Genomic DNA, 23,634 nt, shown 5'->3' on the forward strand with positions numbered 1-23,634 from the left:
TCATATTTTATTCTTAAAATAATATTTTTGAAATATAAACTCATTGCTATTCAGCCAATATTCACACACCTTATTCCTACAGGCCTCAATAAGTTGGTCAGGAGGAAACTTAATCTTTTGTTTTATGTATGTATATACTTCATGATCAACCTACTACTGAGTAATCGCTCCTAAGTAGGTTGTTTTAGCTATTTTTATGTATTGTCTAAACTTATCGAGTATATATATATATATATATTTAAAGAAAATATAATCAATCGTGTATTTTTAAGCATTTTTTTTCTAAATGTTTAAACGTATTGATACTAGTGTTTAAATAAATAATGAAGGATTAAAAAATATAACCATATTCCTATAAATCATATGTATCAACTACTAAGAAAAAATATATTTTCATAATATTACTAAAATATCATTTAAAATACATAAGGAAGGAGATTGAAAAACATCTCTGGAAATTACTCCCGACAGGATGGGAAAGGAAATAACGGAGAGTCAACACAATAAAGTAACATTAGCTTAATATAGTATATGTATTAGGAGAGAAAAAAAAATATTATTATTATCATTTTGTAAAATCCAAAAAAAAGAATGTCAAAACTTTTGATTTACGGCAAAAACTATGTCCATTAAGAATAAACTTAATTTAAGGGATTTGAAGTTGTAAAATTTGTCTTTTTTTAAGACTTTAACTTAAAAACCTGCACCTTCAAAGCTCTTTTTCAATTCGTTGTCATTGCAGTATAATACTTGAAATAGCTTTCATATCTTGGTATTTTAACATTTAATTACTTCAAATGGAACAATAAAAGTAATTGCCTATTTGAGAAATTAGTTAATAAATGCAATAACTTCTAACGGACAAATTAATAAAAACATCTTACTTAAAATTGCAATTGTAGATAAATGGCTTTTGTGTCTTTGCGTGTTTTCATTTAAAATATTAGAGTCTTGATTTCAAAAATTGAAGTTTAATTAAAATAAAATGTTCATATTTAATTTATGAACTAATATGGTCAATAAATATTAAAAAGATTAGGGATATTCTTAAGTAGAATATAATAAAACTTTTGATTATAAAAGAAAAACGCTAAGTAATATTTATCTTTTTGATTAAATAAATATATTGAAAAAGGTCGTTCTTGGGAGAATATCTCACTAGTTAAAAATATAAATTAAAACATCGTATGAATTGAAATATTTGGCATATTAACATTAAAGTTAGCTAGAATAATTTGTCTCAAAATTGATTATAGATTACTTTTGCATTTTTCGACATATTAGCACCAATTTCTATTGATAAATTATTCTTATCATTGTTATCTTATACAACCAAAGAATGAGAAATTAATACATGTTATTTGTAAGTTCATATCGCAGGTAATATAAGTCGCTTTAATCAAATAAATGCTTTAAATTATAGCTCATTTTTTGTGTATCTTAGCAAATTCCAGTAATTTGAATACAAATCAAATAATTGACTCAAATACGTCAATGAAATATAGACCTCTGTGGAGTGTATATATGAAGTGAGACAATAAATTTGGATATTTTTCTTATCTTGATTTTTGTTCAAGATTGATTTTACGTTGTCGCGCTACTTTACAGAACATTTATATGTGACCCTAAGTTAGTTCAATGATACAATTTTATCTTTTCATAAAAATCCTATAGTAGGTATTTGATGTAAGCAAAAGGGTATTAATCAATAGTACTACAAGTATCGTCCCCACCTTTTTCACATACTCTGCAAAGGGGATATTCTGGAATAGCCTACACTAGTCCCTATATCAAAAATCCATTGTTAAATACTCATATAATAGATAGAAAATTTATATTCATTGAATTTTATAGCCAAGATTTATAATGTTGTATAAAAAATTTCGAATTGAGCTGAAGCTATTTTTCAGTCACATATTAAAAAAAAATATATATATATACCAAAATTATCCAGTTTACTCTAGATTTTTCTAAATATATATTTTTGTCTTCACTTCCTCACAACTTACTTCTATATCCAATCCCAGGCTCGAATAGATTAATCGTAGGACTCACAACCTCCAATTTGTATATAGGTCCAGTTCTTTGTGCATTATCGTTGGGAATGAAATTGTAGTCAAGGGAGTCATTATATGGCTGGTTCTCTTTTTGTGGCCAGAATCGAAACAAATTCGGTGGACAATAGTTTCTATCACTAAGATCTAAAAAACAAAAACGATATGAAAATTAACATGAATAAATATTTATGCTTCACTGTTCTTCTATGCGTTTGTCATGACAACGGTGAAGGTTATTTATTTGAATACATATTTATAGATTATGCAAATATGTCAAAAATAGCACAAAAACACAGTAGCAAAATATTTGGGGACGGAAATCAAGGATATATGTACATATATGCATATATTTACTTATATGTGCATAAGGACGTAGTCGAATAGAAAATAAATTAACCATTTGAAAGATGAAAATAAAAAACTATGCTTAATTTTGTTTTCAAAATTAAAACTATCATATTTTTAATATACCATATATGTAATTTTTTTTTTTATCAAAAAAGAAAAGAAAAACTTTTAAGTAAAAAGTTATATGTATATACGTATTTTCTTTTTGGAAAGTCACGATCATGCTTTTTCATAAATTTGAAATTTTCTTTTTATAAATAAAAGTTATTTTCAAGTTTTATACTACATTTAGTTTATGTATTTCTTTATAGATACGCACCGTTTTAAATACATTTAATGTCCAGTACATGGCAATTTTACTTGTTATGTTTATTTTGAGAGCCAGGCATTTTTATATTCACGTTTATTTAGGTATGGAATTATATATTAAGTCATTTGTGCCTAGATGTGTGACGCTACCTTTGTTAAAAAGTTTTATAGGGACTCGGCTCCATAAAATAAATAGATCAATAATAATAGTTTAAAAAAGCCGATTTGTAAGAAAAAAAACTATGTTTTCCTTCTTAAGCAAGGAAAATTTCTGATTTCAAATTATGTAAGTCTGTTTATATATACATCATGGTATGCAACATAATTATATATGTATATCATCTTGAACCCTTATGAGGATTTGAAGGAAAAGTAACTGAGGTCATAGTTACTTTTCTGGAGTTTGTGAATCCTCGATTTGAGCAGTTTTACGATTTGTTGGTTCAAAAGCTTAATGAATATAATTGCAAATATATAACCTACAGGGTGTCCATTAAAATAATTGTGATAAAAAGTTGCAAACAAAATTGTTGCAGTAATATCGTTGCGTGGTAGATCATTGAGAACATTATCATTTTCGCTTGAAATTTTACTGCAATTATATTACATTCGGCAATGAAACTATAGAATCATCAAAAAAATTCACCACAATCACTTGGCTGAGCATCAAGGACAAGGACAAATTATTTCGCCACCGACGAATTGTGCAAAGAAGCAGCTGGGTCCAATGAAGGTTAACTGTATCCCCTCCAGCTTTCCTGACCCCAAAGGAGCCCAAATAATATCCCAAAATATTGAAAAGCCCATGGGTTGTGTAAGTGTAATTCTTGGACCAAAGGTTGGTTAAATACTTTTTTTTAAATGAGGAGATAAAACGGATTCAGCCTTGGATCCCAGAAATCAATCAACACAATCTGTGCCCTGGGGTGTATTTTGGGTACTACAAGGGGTCCTTAATCCTCACGGGGACGGGGAAGAGGTTTAATCAGTTAAGGGGCCTAGAAGTTCACCTGCACAACCAATGGGCCAAGGTCTATTTTACCATATAAGAAGGAATCATTGATGTTTTCAAACGCGGAAGAGGTTGTAGTTTAAACAGAATTCAATTGCACAACCTGATGTCTTGGTTGTATTTTTGGATATAAGAGGGGTCAATGGAAGCAGCAGTAAGGAATTTTAAACTAGGTTGGGGCCCAGCAGTTCTCTTGCACAAACTGTGGGCCGGAATGTACTATGGGATATTAAATGAGGTCTTTCCTGACATTTTTCTTCATTATTTATTGATTTTATTGTCCTAATATAAAATAAATTGCAACAAAACTGCACACGATAATATTGTCTTGAAATCAAACTACTGGACACTCATATTGTTTAAAATATTTGTTACTTCACAATAATATTACTAAGTACAATTTTGTCTTACAATGATAGTATACACCACGATTTATTATTAGCCGAACAATTTTATTTGCAACCTTTTAACAGCAATTATTTTAAAGTGAACTTATTTTATTCACTTCAACTTCGTAGTCGTATTTAAACTATTATTTTGATAAAAATGGGAGACATAACAGCTACAAATCATCTTTAAAAAATAAACATTATTGATTTAATTCACAAAATCTTCATGGACTTAACAAATTTTCCTTGTCTTTTCTATTAAACCGGAAAGCAAAAGGCTCTTGTTTAAATAATATCTTCATATTTATTCCATCACATAGACAATAAAATAAATTCCATTCAAGGTCATTGTATATATGATGTTCATATTCCTGTATATTAAAACCTACAAAAAAAATATCAAAAGATATATGAGATACAAAGTTTAAAAATGCTCAAAACATTCATCGATACACAAATATTGACATGGAATATCTACATAGTAAAGGGATATACATATACAATGGTCAATATATGACTTTTTGTGTTTGCAGTGATGAAAAACATTAGGAAAGATTTTTTCTTAAAATTTTTTAAATATTTAATGGAGGGGTGATCAATCATATTACTCTAATCAAAGTATAATATGGCACACATAGTTGAATACAAAGTGTTTTTCTATAAAAGACTTGGTACATTATAAATGACACTCTGTACACATATATATGTGTAAAATTTATGCTGAAATATATGATAATATTATCTTGATGAATCGAACATAACATTTGATTAGTTTACTGCAGACATTTATGCATAAAATTGCACGAAAAGCATGTTTCACATACATACAAAAGAAAGGGGTCCTTATTTTCTTTGCATAATATCTATAAGCATTTATTGGATGATTAAGCATATTTGTATGAGAAAAGTTAATCCCTTGATCTCTCATCTGGAGGTTAAATTAGTACAACCACATAACCTCTTTTTTTTCGTTTTTTTTTTTTTGCCACCAAGAACTGTTTTTAGATATAAGAAAAAATATAATGATACTAAGTAATATATATATTTTAATCCATATGAAAAACAAAAACCGAGAAAAATGAAATGTTTCTTCTCCCTTTAAACAAAACCACCATAAAATGCCTACTAATTGTTGTAAAATATTTGACTTGGCTGGTTGGAAAATACAAATTAAAACTTATTTTCTGTAAGAAACGTATTTTGAAGATAATTTATACAATAAGTATTATCTATGCATGTAGTTATATAAATTTGAAATCGAATACTTTCTATAATTCCTTAATGTTAATATCTATAAAGTAGTATATATGAGGATGTTGTCTATAAGTTGTGATTTGTATGTCTAATAATAAAACTTTATTCAATTACAACATCAGCCATTTTAATTAACAACTATCAGTTAAGGCTATTGTTTCATTTTAATTAACTATAATTATTTATCTTAGGATCGACCGTCTTCAGGACCAGTCCCATGGAAATCTATAGCTATTCACAAAAAAAAATATTTTTTAGGAAAAAAAATGAAAAATACACAGCTATTGAAAAAAAAAATTATTTTTTGAAAACAAAATTTCAAAAATCCACAAATATTCACAAAAAACATTTTAAATTAAATTTTATTATCATATAATTCAATTATTAAAATTTTTTGAAATAAATTTCAAAAATCTATTGATATTCCCAAAAGAATGAATTTTTTGGAAAAACAAAAAATTATAATTAAATATTTTTTATATGGGGGAGGGGCTACACCCCCTCCAGTCCACCCCCTGGAGATGCCCCTATATAACTATTAACTATACAAATCTTTTTGAATTAAATCATAGAAATTGAATAATTTTTATGAAGCAATTGCTCCAATTCATAAATATTTCAAATAATGATATTGGAAATATTTAAAAATAATTATGTATTCCAATTATGTTATCTACTAAAAAAGTTAAATATCTATGTATGTACAATGTAATCAACCTACTTAAATTTGAGGAGCTCTTTTGAAATTTTATATGGTGTTGAAGTATGTATAAGAAGTAGAACATATACTTCAAGTTCCTCTTCAAAAATACACCTAAAAGAATCCTGAATATATGTACATACTACATATTTAAAGTTGTAAATTTTAAGCATTGTGAGTAAGTAATAAAAAAGGAACCGAAAAGGGACATTGAAACTATGACAATTCGACGAATGTTGAAGAAGGATGAGGCTAAGTTATCATGACGTCTTATTATAATAGCTACAAGCTTTAGATTGTTAAATCTATAGCTGAAATAAAAAACTGCATTTATGCCCAATACCATGGCATTTAACCCTACCATTGATTCTGACACAACATATAGATGTAAAAAATATATGGATCTACAAGATCTGCCACCAATATGGGAGAAAGCAATCATGCAATCGACTGAAATTGTCATAGAAGAAAAGAAATTGATAGCCCAGTTTCAACGGTACACCTTGCAAGGATTGTGGGAAGGATCTACAATTCAGTCCTATATGCTTTAGTGGAGTTTAATGCCGTATCAAAACTGTTGAGTTAATGTTGGGTTTGCCTTAAAACCACATGATTTCCAGCCCTAGAATGTGTGCGGTAAATTATGCTTTAATAAGTTCTAGAGCACTATAGAAAGTCGAATTACTTCTGGCAATGAACTACATAATTTGGGGTATTAAAGAAGGTAATTATTGCATCTGCAGCAAGATATGCCACTTTTTCCTTGTATATTCCTAGGGGAAATTCCTTGGATTGGGACTTTGCCTCGGATTTACTTTGATAGTTTCCTTCTTAATTAGTTAAATATTATCATAAACTAAAGACCCCATAATAGATAGATTCTTGAAAAGTAAAGAATTATAAGAGAAGTGTTTTTTTCGGTCTTTTATTATTATGATTATGAAGGTTCTTTAAATCTAGTTTTTTAGTTGTGGCTGAGTTGTGTATATTGCTCGGTTGTATCTGTATTAATGATTGTGACCATTACGTGTTTTTTTAGGCTCTCTCAATGTATACTTATTTTTCATGGAAAAAAGTTCAGTGTTTTATGTTACAAAGAAATAAATGGGATAGTGAGCTATATTTGAAGGGAAGAATTCAAAACTGGAATTTTTATTTATTTATTTTTGCATTCCCTCTTATTTTTTTAAATTTTCATAATGTTTAATATATATTTTTGTGAAATAAAGCCCATAATAAAAAAAAACCACCAATTTAGAATATTTAACTATGATCAAAGTTATTTTTATTTATTTTTTTCATTACATAAAAAGTTTTGTTTTTCATTAAATAGCTTTTTAGTGAAGTGTTATATTTATTAATCATTGCTATAATAACACGAAGGAAATAAACATAATTATAATTTTGTTTTTACAAAAGGAATTGACATAAATTACTCCAATGTCAGTCTTCAATTCTATTTTGAGTAAAAAGAAAACCTTCATGTATAACTCTCCAACAAATCTTTCGTGTTAGTCTCCGTCATTCATGTGTACATACACTAGGGATTATCTTATACTTAGATCTTATCTCCTAGGGAATTAAACAATAATTATGAAACTTTGTTTGAAAATTAACAAACAAAGCTTCTTTTGCCAACTTTTAAAAATTTACACGCGATATCAATATCATAGGTACAAGAGAAGAAGATATAAATAAAATCAATAAAAAGTTGCATGATTATAGTTACATCAGTATGTGACGTTATTTTTATAAAACTGACACTCACTAGTAGTTTCTGATTCTACTATAACTTTTTAAAAGAACCTATTAAAACAGGCCATAAAAGACTATTTTGTAATTTAGATTTATAGATATATCATATGATCTTTTCAAGAATCAGTATTAAAAGCTTTCCTACAATGCTAATACAAACTTTTAGCCTCCAAATAAAATTTATATTGAAAAATATACCGTGGATTAAAATTAAAAAGGTCTCTTAAAGGAACATTAAAAAAAGTATCTTCAAAATCAGAAGGACTTTTTGAAAATATCGTAAGTGTATGTCAGTAGGACTTATTTTAGTAAAATCTTAAAATACGACATGAAATATATATTATGTTAAAGATATATAGATTTCAATAAAAAATTATTCTTTGTAAATTAATTATATCTTAAAATGTACTGTACAACTGCAGTGATTTTGAAATCAATTAAACCCATTTAACTATTTAGTGACCAGAAATGTCTGATTTTTTTAAATATAAATATAATTTTTGTTTTGTTTTTAGTGTTAACGAAATAAAAAAATAATAATTTCCTCCATTTAAAAAATGTTGTGGGTTTACACAAAAGCAAGCTATAATTATTTTTCTAAAAATTGAGTGTGAACTAAAAGAGTATTTGTGAACAAAATATCATAGATTTCCATAAGCAAATTATTCAACTTAAAACTTTGAAAGTGACGTAAAAGGCATTTAAATAAATTAAAATTGATATTCTCAATAAAAAAAGAAAAAATTAACATATTATATTTATAATTCCATATCAGAGCCAATTTGAGGGTTTTTAATCAAATAAAGGTTTGTAACTATTGCTAAAATTCTTGGATATTCTCACAACATATAGTTGGTTAGCTTCTTATTTAAGACTGAAGACTGCAGTCTCCTCCGGTTCAGTTCTGCATCCTTCAATTTATAAGAATGGGAAAATGTTTTTATTTTCTAAAGCTGTTATATGTAATTATTATTTCAGTCTTGATTAAATATGATTTTAGTATAACATAAATACGTGATAATGTGTTGATGAATTATGGAGAATAAATCTAAGGATAAGTTTGGGAATTAAAAGCCTTTGTTTAGAAGCGTCCGCCGGACAATATAACACATATATTTTATATTATATTTTTTAGAAAAAAATCCAAAAATTTCAAAAATCGATAGTTATTTTATAAACAAATTCAAAAACCCGCAGTAGTTCACAAAAAAAATTTAAAAAAGAAAATAAAATATCAAATATTAATTTCTAAAAAAGAAAATGAATTATCAAATATTAATTTTTTTCGAAAAAATTAAAAATTCACACTCATTCACAAAAAGTTAATTTTTTTGGAATAAAATTTCAAAAATCCATATCTTATCACAAAAAATTTCAAAAACTCAGAGCTACTCTCAAAAAAAAATATTTTTTTGGAATAAAATTTAAAAAACCCATTGCTATTCACAAAAAGTTTCAAAAATCCACAGCTATTAACAAAAAAAATTTTATTTCAAACATTAATTTTTGTGGAAAAAATCCTAACAAAACATATCCCACAAACTTGAATACCAAGCCAATCATTGACTCAAATTAAAATTGGAATTTTTCCTCGCTTTGATTTTGTTGCAAGACTATTGTTATGTTGACACACCACATATGGCGTAATACAAGTAAAAGCATATATTTAAGAGAAAAATATGTTAAAAAGACGTACATTATATGAAAATGAATCATTTTATATGTATCTACAATGCTAAAAGATGGACCAGTTTTAAAAAATACAGAAATGAAAGCTTCGAGGAAATACATATGTATATTAATATCTATTTTTTTAAAGTAAAATATCTATATTTTAAGAGAAAAACAAACAAACAAAATATAGTGGAATACAAAAGGTAAAATATACTAACTAAAGATGGTAAAAAACGATGTTTTTATATGATATATGTCCCATTTTATGTATTTTATTGAATGAAAAGAAAGGGTTTTTTTTTTACTATTTTCAGGGGTAAAAATACTGAATTAAGTAAATCAAAGATTTTAACTATACATATATATCAATATACAAACTAATCCATCACACTTTTCACTCAAATACATAAATTTGTATTTACACACCAACATAGAAAATGAACGAAAATCAATCATTTGACGATGTATATTATTATGTCTGAAACCTAATATTATGTGGAACATTTTTTTATTCTCTTTTTACATGTTTGTTTTGAAACTAGATATGTACGTATGGGCAAGCGTGAGGATATGTGCCATAATAAACAATGAGTATAAATTTCCAAGAAAGTTTCCTCATTTATACAACAACAGCAAAAACGCATCAATTAGAAATAGAAAAGAACCAAAAGTTTGAGCATAAAAATATATAGACATAGGTATGTAATACAATATATTATAGGCCTAATGTTTATCTCGGATATAATATTGTTGCTCATACTTAACTTTTTCTATGCTCATAAAATTGGCTAAAGGCAGAACGATTCAATGGGTGTCTCTGCAATAACTTTACATTGTCCCAACTCGGATATAATTAACATACTTAATTAGTTGGTTTGTTTGAGTAAGTATTGTTTTTCTAACTATTTAATCAAATCCAATAAAGATCGACTTATTGTTATTATTTATAAAATATAAATATTATAATTGTTAGTAAAAGAAATACTTTTAAAATAAGACTATTAAAATTTAAAAATAACGTAAAAGTGCCAAAATTAACAAAATGTAAATAATTTATTAATATATATGTCAAACAAACTAAGAATTAGCTAGAAATCGCTTGAGGTGACCCTCACTTCCCTGAGGAAAGCATAGAGCTATAGAATTACAAGGACAAGTCAATCTATGATAAAAAATAACCTTGAACATCTTTATATTGGGTTTTGTTGGGAGGTAGATGGTGTTATGATCAGAGAGTCTCGTTTCATGGAGGAAATTGCCTTTGTTTAGTATCCAGAATGATAACGATGGGTTTATCTTTTGGTTTAAAATTTTATGGACTGTAATAACATCCTTAGTGGCATGTGTATGATACAGAATGATGACGCCAATCTTTTGATTTTGCATGAATAGTTGTCGTTATCTCTCAATGAAGGAAACAACTACACAAACCTAACTTGACCCTTTTCCAGGGATAGTTTGTGGATGGATTCCAGATCCAGAATTACGTGTTTATAAATGTGTTTTAATGATTCCCATGTTTCGATTTAGTATTAATGAATTAATTTTGAGCAACCTTAGACCTTGCTTTTAAAATTTTAGACAAGTTCATTTGTAATTTAAGAACAAACTCAAAACAAAAGTGATTTTACTATAAATTAGCTACTGGGTCATTATTTACAAATAATAAGACTGGAGAAGTACTGTACATGCTGTAAAATTCCTACTATTAATTTATGAACATAAACAGAGAAGCAGCTGTCCCACGCCACTCTTAGTAAACACATTAGAAAATTATATTAACATGATGACACTTATTTGATGCACATCGCATGTTAGGTCGTCTGATTAATTTTTATATTAATATTTATTTTACACAACACACGCGCGCTAGGCTTCTCGTGCGCTTCCTATTGTTTGTTGCTTGTGTTTTTTTTTATTATTATTATCTCACACAGGAGTCTTTGAAGTTTTTAAAGTATTGACGTTTTAAATTACTATTGTGTTTCCACTTTTAATATAACCATAATTGTTCTGTTTCTTATTTTATAATTATTCATTTATTATAATTGTTTTACATCAAGTTAAAGGTGAAAGTTTTTCACCTTTATGGCAATAAAAGATTTAGAATAATAATAATTTAAAAAAAGAACAACATAGTATAAGGTATCCAGCTATATTTTTACATTTGGGTGGACAGTTATTAGGGCTCAACTAATATCAAAGGAGTTCCCCTTTAAAAATTTAAACTTTTTCGAAAAAAACACAAACGGTTAAAAATTTTGTCAAATTAATTTTTTTAGTGCACATTGTAAAGATATACCTTTATGTATGAAAATCGACTTCTCTAGTATGACCCCCACGAGCACGTTTACAGAAGTCCAATCACTGAACCCAATTTAAAACTACATTTTCTAATAAAATTACCAATATTGCAGCAATTTTATGTTTCAGCTCTTTTAACGTCACCAGCATATTGTTGTAGAACAATGACTTCACGTGACCCCAAAGAATATGATGTAAATGTGTTAAATTGCACAATTAAGGCTGCCAATCAACTGGTATATTTCTTGAAATAATGCACTCATCCAATTTGCTTTGCAATAAATCGACTGTAATGTTTGTAGTGGGATCGTCTTGTTAAAAGCACTTGTTTTTCAAGTTCAACCCATGCAATCGGAGCAAAAAAAAATAATAATAAGTGATCATGGTGCGACAGCAATTTCCATTCCCAGTAACGTGGTGGTTATCATCATCCTCGAAAAAATATGGCCCAAGCATCCCTCCAACATGAAGTCCAATCCAAATAGTATTTTTTTCTGGATGTAATGATGTCTCATGAAACACTTGTGCATTACTGCCTGACCAATAATGCATTTGTACCAAAGCCATTGAGCCAAAAATGAGGTGCATCACTGAAGATGATTTTGCGATGAAAATCATTTATTATTTATAACAATTTTTTTGATAATAAATTTGGATAATTTGCAATTGCTGATCAAGTTTATATCGCTCCATGATTAAATATATACTATTGAAGTTTCGAAATGTCAAAAGAAGAAAATAAATATAGCGTTGTTTTTCCCCAAACGGAAAAAAAATTGAAACCGTCCTAAGGAAAAACTCTTTATACTTATAATTGTGATCCCTGATGTATATCATATACCAGTACAGTATTAAAAAAAAGGGATTATTTAATTAATTTAATTTCCCAGGAGTTTAGTTCCAATTATCTTCAAAAAGAAATAGAAAAAAAGAAAAATTAAATATTTTATAAAAAAATTTAACAAATGACTGTGCCTCTACATGAGATTCAGGAATGAGCCAAAGTACTCCCTCCCCCGACTCATCAAATCATATATATTTTTTAAATATCCAGCTTTTATTTGTATTTTTTTTTTCTTTATGAGGAGGGAACATCGAAGTATTAAGTGAGTAGCTACGTGTGAGTGTGCATTGATTTGTTAGAAAGTTATCTTCTATTGTATTTAAGTAACAGTAATATTTTCATTGACACCAAATAACTTTTTGAAAAAAAAACTATATTTAGTCAAAGCTATCATTTTCCAAATCTCCCTTTCTGTTCTTACACACATTCTAACATTATGTTGAAAAAAATAATATCCAACGAATTTTATGTTACATCACCTTTGAATGTAATAACTTTCATAATATTTTTTAGAAATTTTTGTATCATTTATGAACAAAAAAACTTACAATTTGACATAATATGCCATACATAAAATAAGACGTCTTTGTACTGATACATATTACAATAAATCCTGACAAATAAAAATTTTAAAGATCGAAATTCATTCAAAAGCTAAAATGACTAAAAAAGATTTTCTACCTTACTTAACAACTTTTTTGTGAGATATACAAATCATCTGAAAATAAATTTTGATTTTATCAAGACTATTTGTTAGTTGATATAATTTTTGTGAAATTTCTAGTTAATATTCATAAATGTACTGGATAATATAATCCTTGTATTCCTATAATTGTGATAATACAACTTGTATTTATTCTGAAAAGTTACACTTCATTTTTATTAAATATTTATCAAGTCGGATATTTCAAGACAAAAAGTCTTTTTAAATGAAGTCTCCATACTGAAGAACGAATCACAAAAGATGTGAATATATTTCTATAAAATGATTAAATAGATTTCAAATTAATATTATTAAAAGAAAACTTTTATTAATAATTACATTTTGTTCTTATTGTTCAATAAAAAAAAATATCTAAAAATTTAAATTATCACACAAAATTGTGCTGTTTATATACAAAATATAACGTTACTAATATTAAAAAAATTGAAAATTTGTCATTGGAGAGTTGGAACCCTTTTTAAAAACATGCTGAGAAATCTTTTTGGAGGCTATAATCTAGATTTTACACGATATAATATGCACTTAAGCAAAATAGGTATATAACAATTCATCAAAAGTAATATTTTTAGGCTTATTGTATCATAATTTCGAAAATATGCTCTATAATATTTATTCAACTCTAAACATACAAATGTATCAAACATTATAAAAATTTAACAAATTTAATCATTTTATTTATAGGCTAATGTGGAGAGAATAAACATTATGGTTAATCTAATATTCTCAATGCCAAGTTTTTTTTAATGTTGAACCAATCTTCATTCAACAACTTTCCCAGGAATTATACTGTTTTATGAAAAAAAAATGTTTTACTTCGATATTTTAGTTTTCTTGGAATGTTATGTGTAGTTTGTTAGAAAAGGTAAGAAGTAAATAACTTTATTCAAGTTTAAATGATTATTTACGTTCGTTAACGCCTGTAAATATTTAGATACATGCTGATAAATCCTATCAATCTATTGTTAAATAACTTTTCTTCTCCAAAATCTGCAAAATGATGATCTATAGTTTAATAAATACTCCCAATAGAACCAATATTAATCCTTCTGTAAATCCCTTTTGATTACAAAAGGGAGAATTTTCACAACAACTTTGATATTTAATATATCTTTGGATCTAAAATCTGATCATATTTATTTGCTTATAGCTCTTATGACTAAATAATTTTTTGCATTTTTTGATTTTAAGATTGTGTATCAAGTGAAAAAGGACCCTGAAAAATATTAATATTGAATTAATTTTAAGTTCAAATTACTCAGAAACCTGACCTGATCAGTTTTACATCTGCAGATCCGAGATAAATTTAATACTTATGGTAAAGTCAATACTGAATGTTATACGAAAAAAGATCTAAATAATTTTATAAGAATATGTTCTAGACATAAATACGATTGAAATATCTTGAAAAGAATGTAGGTTCAAACAATTCAAAGTTATCTTTTGACTTCGACATTTTTTAAGTATTCTCTACTTTACATATAGTTTACATAAGTGTACATTCAATTGTATTTCTTTCTTCTTTTTTGCAGCTGTAGGAATGAGTAAAAATTATTCAAATTGTCTAATTTTGATTTGACTTGTGTAGCGTTTCTGTCTATAGCAGCCTCCCTCCTAAGACTGTCGATCTCTAAGCCCAACAGAAATGAAAATTGCAAAACCTTCAGGTTAGTTTTAAATACTGGCTCATTAGACGTAAGGACCTCCATTTTGCCAAAATTGACTCTTAGGCCTGATTCATTTTTAAGCTTATCTAGTGTTTGAAAAGTTGCAATTAGAGACTGGGCTAAGATCTCTGGAGTACATTCAAGGGTCATTGTGAGGTTGTTAGAGTACCAAATTGAAATTTAAGTTTTGTTTAAGTATTTGAGACCTATTATCTGGTTATTACTAATTAATTCCTTGTGTAGGCTATTACTAATAGTTAGAATAATGAAGAGGAAAAATAATTTCATTTTCTATAGTCTCTTGTACTATGTAATAAGGGAAAGAGGAGTCCTATCTTGGTTTTTTAAGGAGTTTGGCGAAGGAAATGAATCTTTTGTTTGTTACCAAAGTATATAACTATGATGTCTGATATGACTTGTATTTCTTTACATTTGTAATCTCAAAAATGATTTTAAACTTATGGAAAGTGAAAAATTAACTGTATAACTATTCGAGAATAAGATAATAGAAAACCATTGATATATAGAATCGCCGTTAGCACGTCAAGAAAATTACTTTAAAAATTATATATGATTTATATTTCCCTTTCGACATGTGCTAGATATATCATTCTTTGAAAAGAGGTCTGATAATAGGTAAGTACAAAATGTGTAAGAATGGTGGTACTTCGCTCCTATTTTTAGCTTTGAGTTATGTTTTTTTTGAATATACCTGATTAAATATATTCCGATAACAAAAGAAAACCAGAGAAGTTATCACCGTATCCAGCTTAATATTTCATATCTACCTCCAACACAATAGAGATAGATTGGTAAACCATTGAACCAATTTATCATATGTTTGCACATATTTTCTTCAGTATTATTTGTTGGAGGTATTCAATAATATTTTTACAAACAAGGAAAAAATATGTAGAAATGTGAAAAAAATGTGTTTCCCTAAAAAAATTAGTGCGAGCTCTAGGAAGCAAAATGAATAAAACTAATTGTGAGTGTTATCATAAAAAAAGACAATTCCCTTTGAAGTAAAACTTATTCTTTAAAATAAAAATTGCATTAATGTCGATTGGATATAACTTTATGTTAGGCATAATTTACTATAAACTCAAACTACATATTAGTTGGACTACTAATAAAATGATTTGAAATATTCCAACTTATGTCATGGAATAGTTTGGTAATAATTGAAATTTTTGTGAAATAAAGATAACATTTTTTGCTTCAATAAAAATAGATGACATCAAAAAAAGACTTTTTTTTTTCCTTTTTGACTGAAGTAAAAGTGAAGATGGTATTATAATCCTGCATTCGTGCCTTGGACCATGACATCCTAATTTCATCCTTAATGTAAAAGAAAAAAAGCACTGTACTGTTGTTGGCTATTAAGTCAGACAATTATGTAAATAGGTCAGTTAATACACAGATTTAACTTTGCTTTCGTTTCCCTAAAATCCATTTATAGACATATTTACCTATATGAAAGCTTATTATATACTAAAAAAATATTTATAGATAGGCGAACATTTTCTTAAAAGAATCGAAGAACTAACTAGTATTCTCCAAAAATCTTTATATCAACAAGTTTTACTTTTTGATTTACATTTTTTTTTTTCATTTAACTGTATACTGATTAGGAACAAAAGATGAAAATTGTTCTATCGCAGAGATTTCAAGCATATTGCCAAAAATAATAGCAAGACATTATTTTATTTTTCATCATTAACATCCATGTCTCTCAGAAATGACAAAAGAGTGTTATCATTTTCTTACAGTTAATTTTAAAATAAGAATTATAATACTTTTAAGCCTTACATTAAACTATAATAAGGAGTATATCAAACAAAGTCAAAACATGTGTATGTAATCATATCCGTAATTAATAAAATATAAGCTTTTGAAATCAAAATCACTGTGGATCCAAACTTCAAAGGAGGGTTGTACTAGCCTTTACCATAAAAACTTCTTAAGTGCAGTACTCCCCTTTAAAAAAAATGTCAAATCTACAGTATTTCTATGTATAACAAAATATTTTATCATTTCTCATGTAACTATTAGAATTATTGATAGTAAAAAAAACCTTCACTTATATTCCTTAGTTCTTATAACAACATAAAAATTATTTTTCATCATAATCATAAAATAGTTTTTTTATTCAATTTAATTGATCTGGTGCCTCGATAAAAAATATTTTCATTCTCCCTACCCCCCCCCCTAACCCCCTCTAGAAAATAACTTTGTTATGTATCAATATAAATCGTGTATTTGTTGGAACAGTTGTCATAGGCATCAATTTATACTTACATATAAGCAAATATCGACGGTCATTAAAATTATCCATTAGCCAACAGGGCTAGTCAAATATTTTTTAATAGCCCTGTAAAAAATTAACTGTGACATAATATCACCAACATTGGATAATTTTTAGACTTGTACAGGATTCTTTCTATACGTACAGACAGAGTATTTAAGGAAAGGTATTACGTAGCTAAACTAGGTAGATATAGGCCATTCCGTACTAGTCCACTGGTTTTTTACCAGCCACGTTCTAGTGAGCTGGTGTGGCTGTCGATTACTACATATAATACCATCGATATCCGTTTTGTATTCCTAATATTAGTTATATTAGTATTAGTACCTTTTAGACCGTAAAGTTAATGGTATATTCCATTTTACATAGTTATTACTTATACTCTATGGTTTGGTTAAGAGGGGGAAGAGGGAGAGGACATAACCATTTAGATTATTAGGTAGTATTCACATGGTTTGTCATTAGGGAAATTGGCTTATATGTTTATACACAGTAGGTAAAATACCATATACAAACTATGTAATTTGAGAAAACTATATTTGCCTTTATGTACCAATATAATGACATTAAATAGGGTTATATAAAATAAGATTATTCTTAGCCCTAACCTCAAAGATATGTGTCCCTTACCTATATTAACCTTCCCTTACTACTCAAGGCTGTTTATTCACCCCAGAGACTGACATATCCATGTAATATCTTGTGTATATCATATGTTTGCTCCATCTTCTATATCAATTCTAAACTTATCATATACTTCCTTTAGGTATACAATTTTTTTTGAAGAGTATTTTATTTGTAGTTGGTTATTAACAAATTATAGAGTAAATTATCCTGGTTTCAAAGAATATTTGGTAAATGTTCTTATCTACTCCAACGCCGATAATATAAAAAGTCAATGCTTATAGTATAATGGTGACATGTATTAATGTCTATCTGCTCTAAGTTTTTGTTACATTCTATGTTTTACATGACTGAAATTTGTTCTTGGGTGCCTAAAAACCCTGAGAAAGTATTTGTGTTAGAATTTATAAGAAGTAAAGGAGATTCAATTAAAAAATGTAATACTTTGCATTCAAAATTCATTACTTGAAACACTCTATGTCAAACCGTAAACCGTGAAATACGGAAATGATCATTAAAACTTTCAAACAAACTAAGTTATTCTTTTTAACCTTTTTTAAAAACTTTGTTTAAGAGTATAATTATGGTTCAGTGACATATTTTGGCGTAAATAGTTACATAGAAAAAAATTAAAGGAAATAACAATTGATAAAAACATTTTATGATTCAAAAGTTAAACTATATATTTTGTTATCTTAAATATATTCCCTACAAAATGTATCTTATCATACAAAAATTAGTAAAATGAAAATATCTTAAAGTAAAAGTCAAATAAAATATCTTATTTGAAGGCTATTATTTACAATGATTTAGGAAAGCTAAAAAAATTTAGAAATACTGTTTATCGATTATGACTCAAATAAGAGATAGGGGATAGGTTAATTAATTAACCTATCACCATTAACTCTAGAACTTAAATGAAATAAGAGATTTATGATTTGGAAAAAATATTAAATAAGTTAATTAGATGACTGAATCTGTAATAAGTACATACAAAATTCATTGGATACGGTAAATATTTAAATTGGAGTAAATTTTTTTGCCTATAAAATATTAATTATATATAACAATTAGTCAAATAATCGACTCAATTATATAAATTTTTGGAACATTTTTCCCGAAACATTGCGTTGTTTATTTATTATGTGTTTTATAAGAAAATATTAAATGAAAAAATAAATTCAAAATGATTTTTTAATGTCAATCTTCATTATTAAAAATTAAATCTTTTTAAAAAAAAATTTAACTCTGCAGATAATTGTGGTCTATAATGAATAAAGTAATTTTATAAAATTCCGATGTTTAATAGTAAAATTAGTATGAATTAAAAAACAACATATATATATATATATATCAGTAATAATTTACAAATGTTGACTAATTATTCTCAAACAGCTGGTATATCAATCTGAGTCTTTTACAAAGCATATCCTATTATCTACATATTTTCACAAATTATCTTAATATAAATTAAGATATAAAACCTTATGTATATTTTAATGTGTTGTAATTACCCTCCAGCCTTCTTTCTACATATTTAAAGCATAGTAATTACTTTTTACTAATGTAGGCATTGCTTATTAGTATATAGGTACTTTGATATTAAATCATGGACTTACATACAAAGATTCAACAACATCTTGATTAAATCTCCGTTTGTGAACTGAGATATTATACACCCTAAGACATTTAAAAATTCTTATTTTAAATGATATTACAGCCCATTGTTTATTTATTTAGATAATTCTTGGTTTAGGATTTATTTGTATATTTAAGTACTTTTATCGAGGTTTTTGTGAATTATATATATTTTGCTAAGAGTCGTTACTTTGTTTTTCCTTTTGATTTCTTGGATGCTTCTTTTTTTCAATGTGAGGCCAGAAGCATAGAAATGTAACATTGTAGGTATTAAATACGTTCTCGGGGCTCATTTTTTTACACAGAGATAATTAAAGGCTAATAAGTACAAGTTTTATTTCACTTTTTGATATACTCATAGAAATTTAACAATCTCATATGTTTGTTCTTTGCCATTCTTTGTTGGCAATTATTTGGAAATAAGGAGATTCAAAACGATATCCGTTGTAAATTTAGGCAAAAAAAAATATTGAGATTAAAATTTTTAATTAAAAAAAAATATGAGGAATACCATTCTTTGCTCAAATTTGTAAATTGAGATTTTACAAATGCTAGGCCCAGTATATTCAGCCCTTATTTTCCTCAAATTTATTAACTTCCTAGTTAATAGTAATATAATCTACCTGTATGCTTAAAAAATCTCAATATTAACGTGATCATCCAGAGAATTTAAAGAATTTTTGGTAAAAGTAACTTTTCATTAAATTAGCTTCGAATAACTCTGATATGAAAAAAAAAAAACTACTCCTCTCTGTATCTAGCAATGATATATACTGGCATCATTGAACAAGGTCTTACTCTTATAACTCTGCAACAAATCCTCAATATTACTTTTCATCTCTCACGCTCTAGTTCTTACTTACTACCTAAATGAATTTTCTTCAAGCATAAAGATATAATGAGTACACCTTTTGAAAATAAAAACAAACATCCAGATACCAACTACAAAAAGCCATTATCATATTATTTTCATCTATGATTATTATACACATACAAAAAATTGATTCATATTGTAAAATGAAAAATGCCCTTAATATTCAAAGTTCCATGATATATTCTACATAATATTTATAAATTATTTTTTCCTCTGCTGTTTTTTTGCTCCTCAATATAATTATGTTGATTTGCATATGTACACGCATATACTTAAAGAACCAAATCTGCATTAAAATATGTATAGACTGCATAAAAATGATTAATATTCAAGAATGTCCCCAAATATTATATTTAATCATTTCAGTGAATCTTATAACTTTGATTTTTATTTTTTTTTGCATAAATAATAATTCAATTTAAATTATTTTTTGTGTGTTGTATAAATTATATTTTGTTCTAAATTTGGCAGAAATTTTAATAATAAGTAGTACTGAGATGTACCTATTTATGTATTCAAAGTATAAAAAAGTTTGTAGGGAATAGGGGTACAATCTACATAATTATTAATACACTCTGACATAGATGAACTTATTACTGATGTGTATACGTTTTTGACTATTGTAAGTTTACATAAATTAATCATCCTAATATTAATGATATTTACATCATTACTTCTAATTTCTTTAGCAGCGATTATAACACAGTACAACTTGTTTATTTTTGCCCCTCTATGTGAAATATTATTTCTTCACCTCAACTATTTCATTTTATTCCTAGAAAATGATTAATCTTGCTTAGTTTTTTCTTTTTAAATTGTTCTCGTTTCTTTGTTATAATAAATGTGTAATTCATGAAAAAAAAAAAGTTATACTTGTTTTTTGATACAAAAAAATGTTGAATCTTGTTATTTTAATAGAAAATAAATGTTTCTAAAAAAATTAAATCTAGTATATTTTTTTATTGATTCACGTACTTTTTGTAACAATCAAAAGATCTTCATGTAACAACATTGTTTAAAACTTTTGAAATGAAACAATTTTTCAAAAAATATTATACAAAAAAAAATTGAACAACCATTTCTATATAAAGAAATGGTTGTTATTTATTTGAAAACATACTTTCCTTTATTTGAAAAGGTACATAAATTTCGATTATAAAATTTTAAAGTTCGAGACACACTGTCCTAGGAAATTTAAAAAATCCCCTGTTACTAGGAGACAGACTTTACGAGTACTAATGATGTAATCATACCATTACTGATGCCTAATTATATGTCCTTATTCGATAGAAGATTAAATGGGTACATAACGAAGTATCCACTTAAGGGAAGTTTCTAATAAAAAGTATGTGTTGTGAATTAGGATTTAAAAGGAAATTTCTGAGTAAGTCCCTCACCAAAAACAAAAATTATACAAGTGTATTTGCCAAATTGTCTATTAGTACACGTTATCATCTAATCAGACTTTGCTATGAAATTGGGTTCAAATGTATATTCATTTGGGTTCAAAACGTGTTAGGTAATTAGAAAGTAATATATGTTATCATATAAAGTTTGTGGATTTTTTTAGAAGTGGCAAGATCGGTCATTTTTTAAACTGTTTTCCTCTTTTTCTGATATACTCAATTAATATTTTTGACCATGACTTATAACATGTTAATCACTATTAAATATTATAATTATATTGAAAAGTTGTTGATCATGTATCAATGAAAAAAATTAAACAAAGCCTTATCGTCAATCCCTAATATAAAAAACAAATTTTAGACTTTTTTTAACACGAATCATCATGTAGTTTCTCAAATATCTTGAAAATCCTTAAGCACTTATATTAATATTTTTACAAGCCTTAAGAGAGTTAATTTATTGAAAAATAGGCCATTAATTATTTTTTTTCCTTTCAAACGAATCCTTATTTATAAAAAAATTGAATATGGCTCAAAATTTGTTAAGTTCAACAAAAATGAGATAAATAGAGAAAGTGTGACCCTTAGGATCAAACGGTAGACTATTCCCCAAAAAATCCAGAACGGTTTTGTCCTAATTTTATTGACTTTATAATCAAAATTTAGATGTGCCCATCATCTTTGTGATCGGTTTCATGAGGTATTAAATGCACAAAATATAGACAAAACTTTATAACTTTTGTCATCAAAGTATTTTTAGAGAAATTAATTTAATTTCGTTCATATTACATCCATTATCACTTATTTTTCAGCTATTCAATTTGCATTTTATTTGAACTTATTTCTCATATAATCACATATATATACCTACATTTAAATATACGATATACATATTTAGAAGGATGTAAATAAGGTCTATCCAAAAACAATCACCATTTAAATACAGCAATAAAAGTAGAATTTATAAGTTATAACATTTTTGGACCAAAAATACAAATAACATACAAAAATATATATGAAGATCATTTTTGATAAGAAAATTAGATATTCGAATACTATATTTATAAATCAAAATCTACACTAAAAAACTAAAGTTATACAAGTTTGAACAAATATTTTGGTATATGGATATTTTTGTATAAAAAGTGACTTAACATTATTGACTGAAATCCTAGGTTTTTTTTTAAATAATTCATAAAATCTACTAGAAAAACAATCATTGCGTAAAGAATGCATAATTTTTGCCTATCAAAATCATTTTGTATAGATATAATATGGCTAAAAAAAATAGGATTTGTATGCACACATACCAAAAAAAATAGAATTATGATTTGCAATTTAATTTAGACAAATTTATAGTAGTATTTTGCATAATTCATCGGATAGGATTATAAAAGAATTTCTTTCTAATGACCTCGAAGCTTCCTATCAACGATTAAAAATTCTTGATATTTATTCGACTTAATAAGACTGACCTGTGAATCCTGACACTATAAAATGACTGAGGAGAAGTAGGGATATGGGATATAACTTCATTGCTGATGGTGGATTAATAATAATTGTTCAAAGAACTTCGTTTATATTATTTTATAAGGAATATTTTCTGATAAGATATATTTGTAAAGTGTGTTTAATAAGTGACGAATCAACACTTATAAAAAAAAGGAGAGAGATAAGAACGTGTCCGTCCCCATTGAGTTGACTGACTGAACAAACTGCCAAGACTCAAATGAATGTCTATTAATAATAT

The 23,634-nt window shown here is 26.7% G+C and overlaps 1 protein-coding gene across 1 annotated transcript in view; it reads right to left on the bottom strand.

Annotated features, from left to right (window-relative positions):
- LOC121113978 (uncharacterized) overlaps positions 1-23,619 on the bottom strand; it is a 34,750-nt gene extending 11,131 nt beyond the window's left edge. Inside the window, exons 1-2 of the mRNA XM_040707784.2 lie at positions 23,360-23,619; positions 2,010-2,201 (exon numbers count right to left, since the gene is read on the bottom strand). Coding sequence (XP_040563718.1) covers positions 2,010-2,201; positions 23,360-23,420 — 253 coding nt within the window. The 5' untranslated portion in view covers positions 23,421-23,619. The remainder of the gene's footprint in view (positions 1-2,009; positions 2,202-23,359) is intronic.
- Between the last annotated feature and the right edge of the window lie 15 nt (positions 23,620-23,634).

This window comes from Lepeophtheirus salmonis, chromosome 3 (genome assembly GCF_016086655.4).
Source record: "Lepeophtheirus salmonis chromosome 3, UVic_Lsal_1.4, whole genome shotgun sequence".
Taxonomy (NCBI): Eukaryota; Metazoa; Arthropoda; class Copepoda; order Siphonostomatoida; family Caligidae; genus Lepeophtheirus; species Lepeophtheirus salmonis.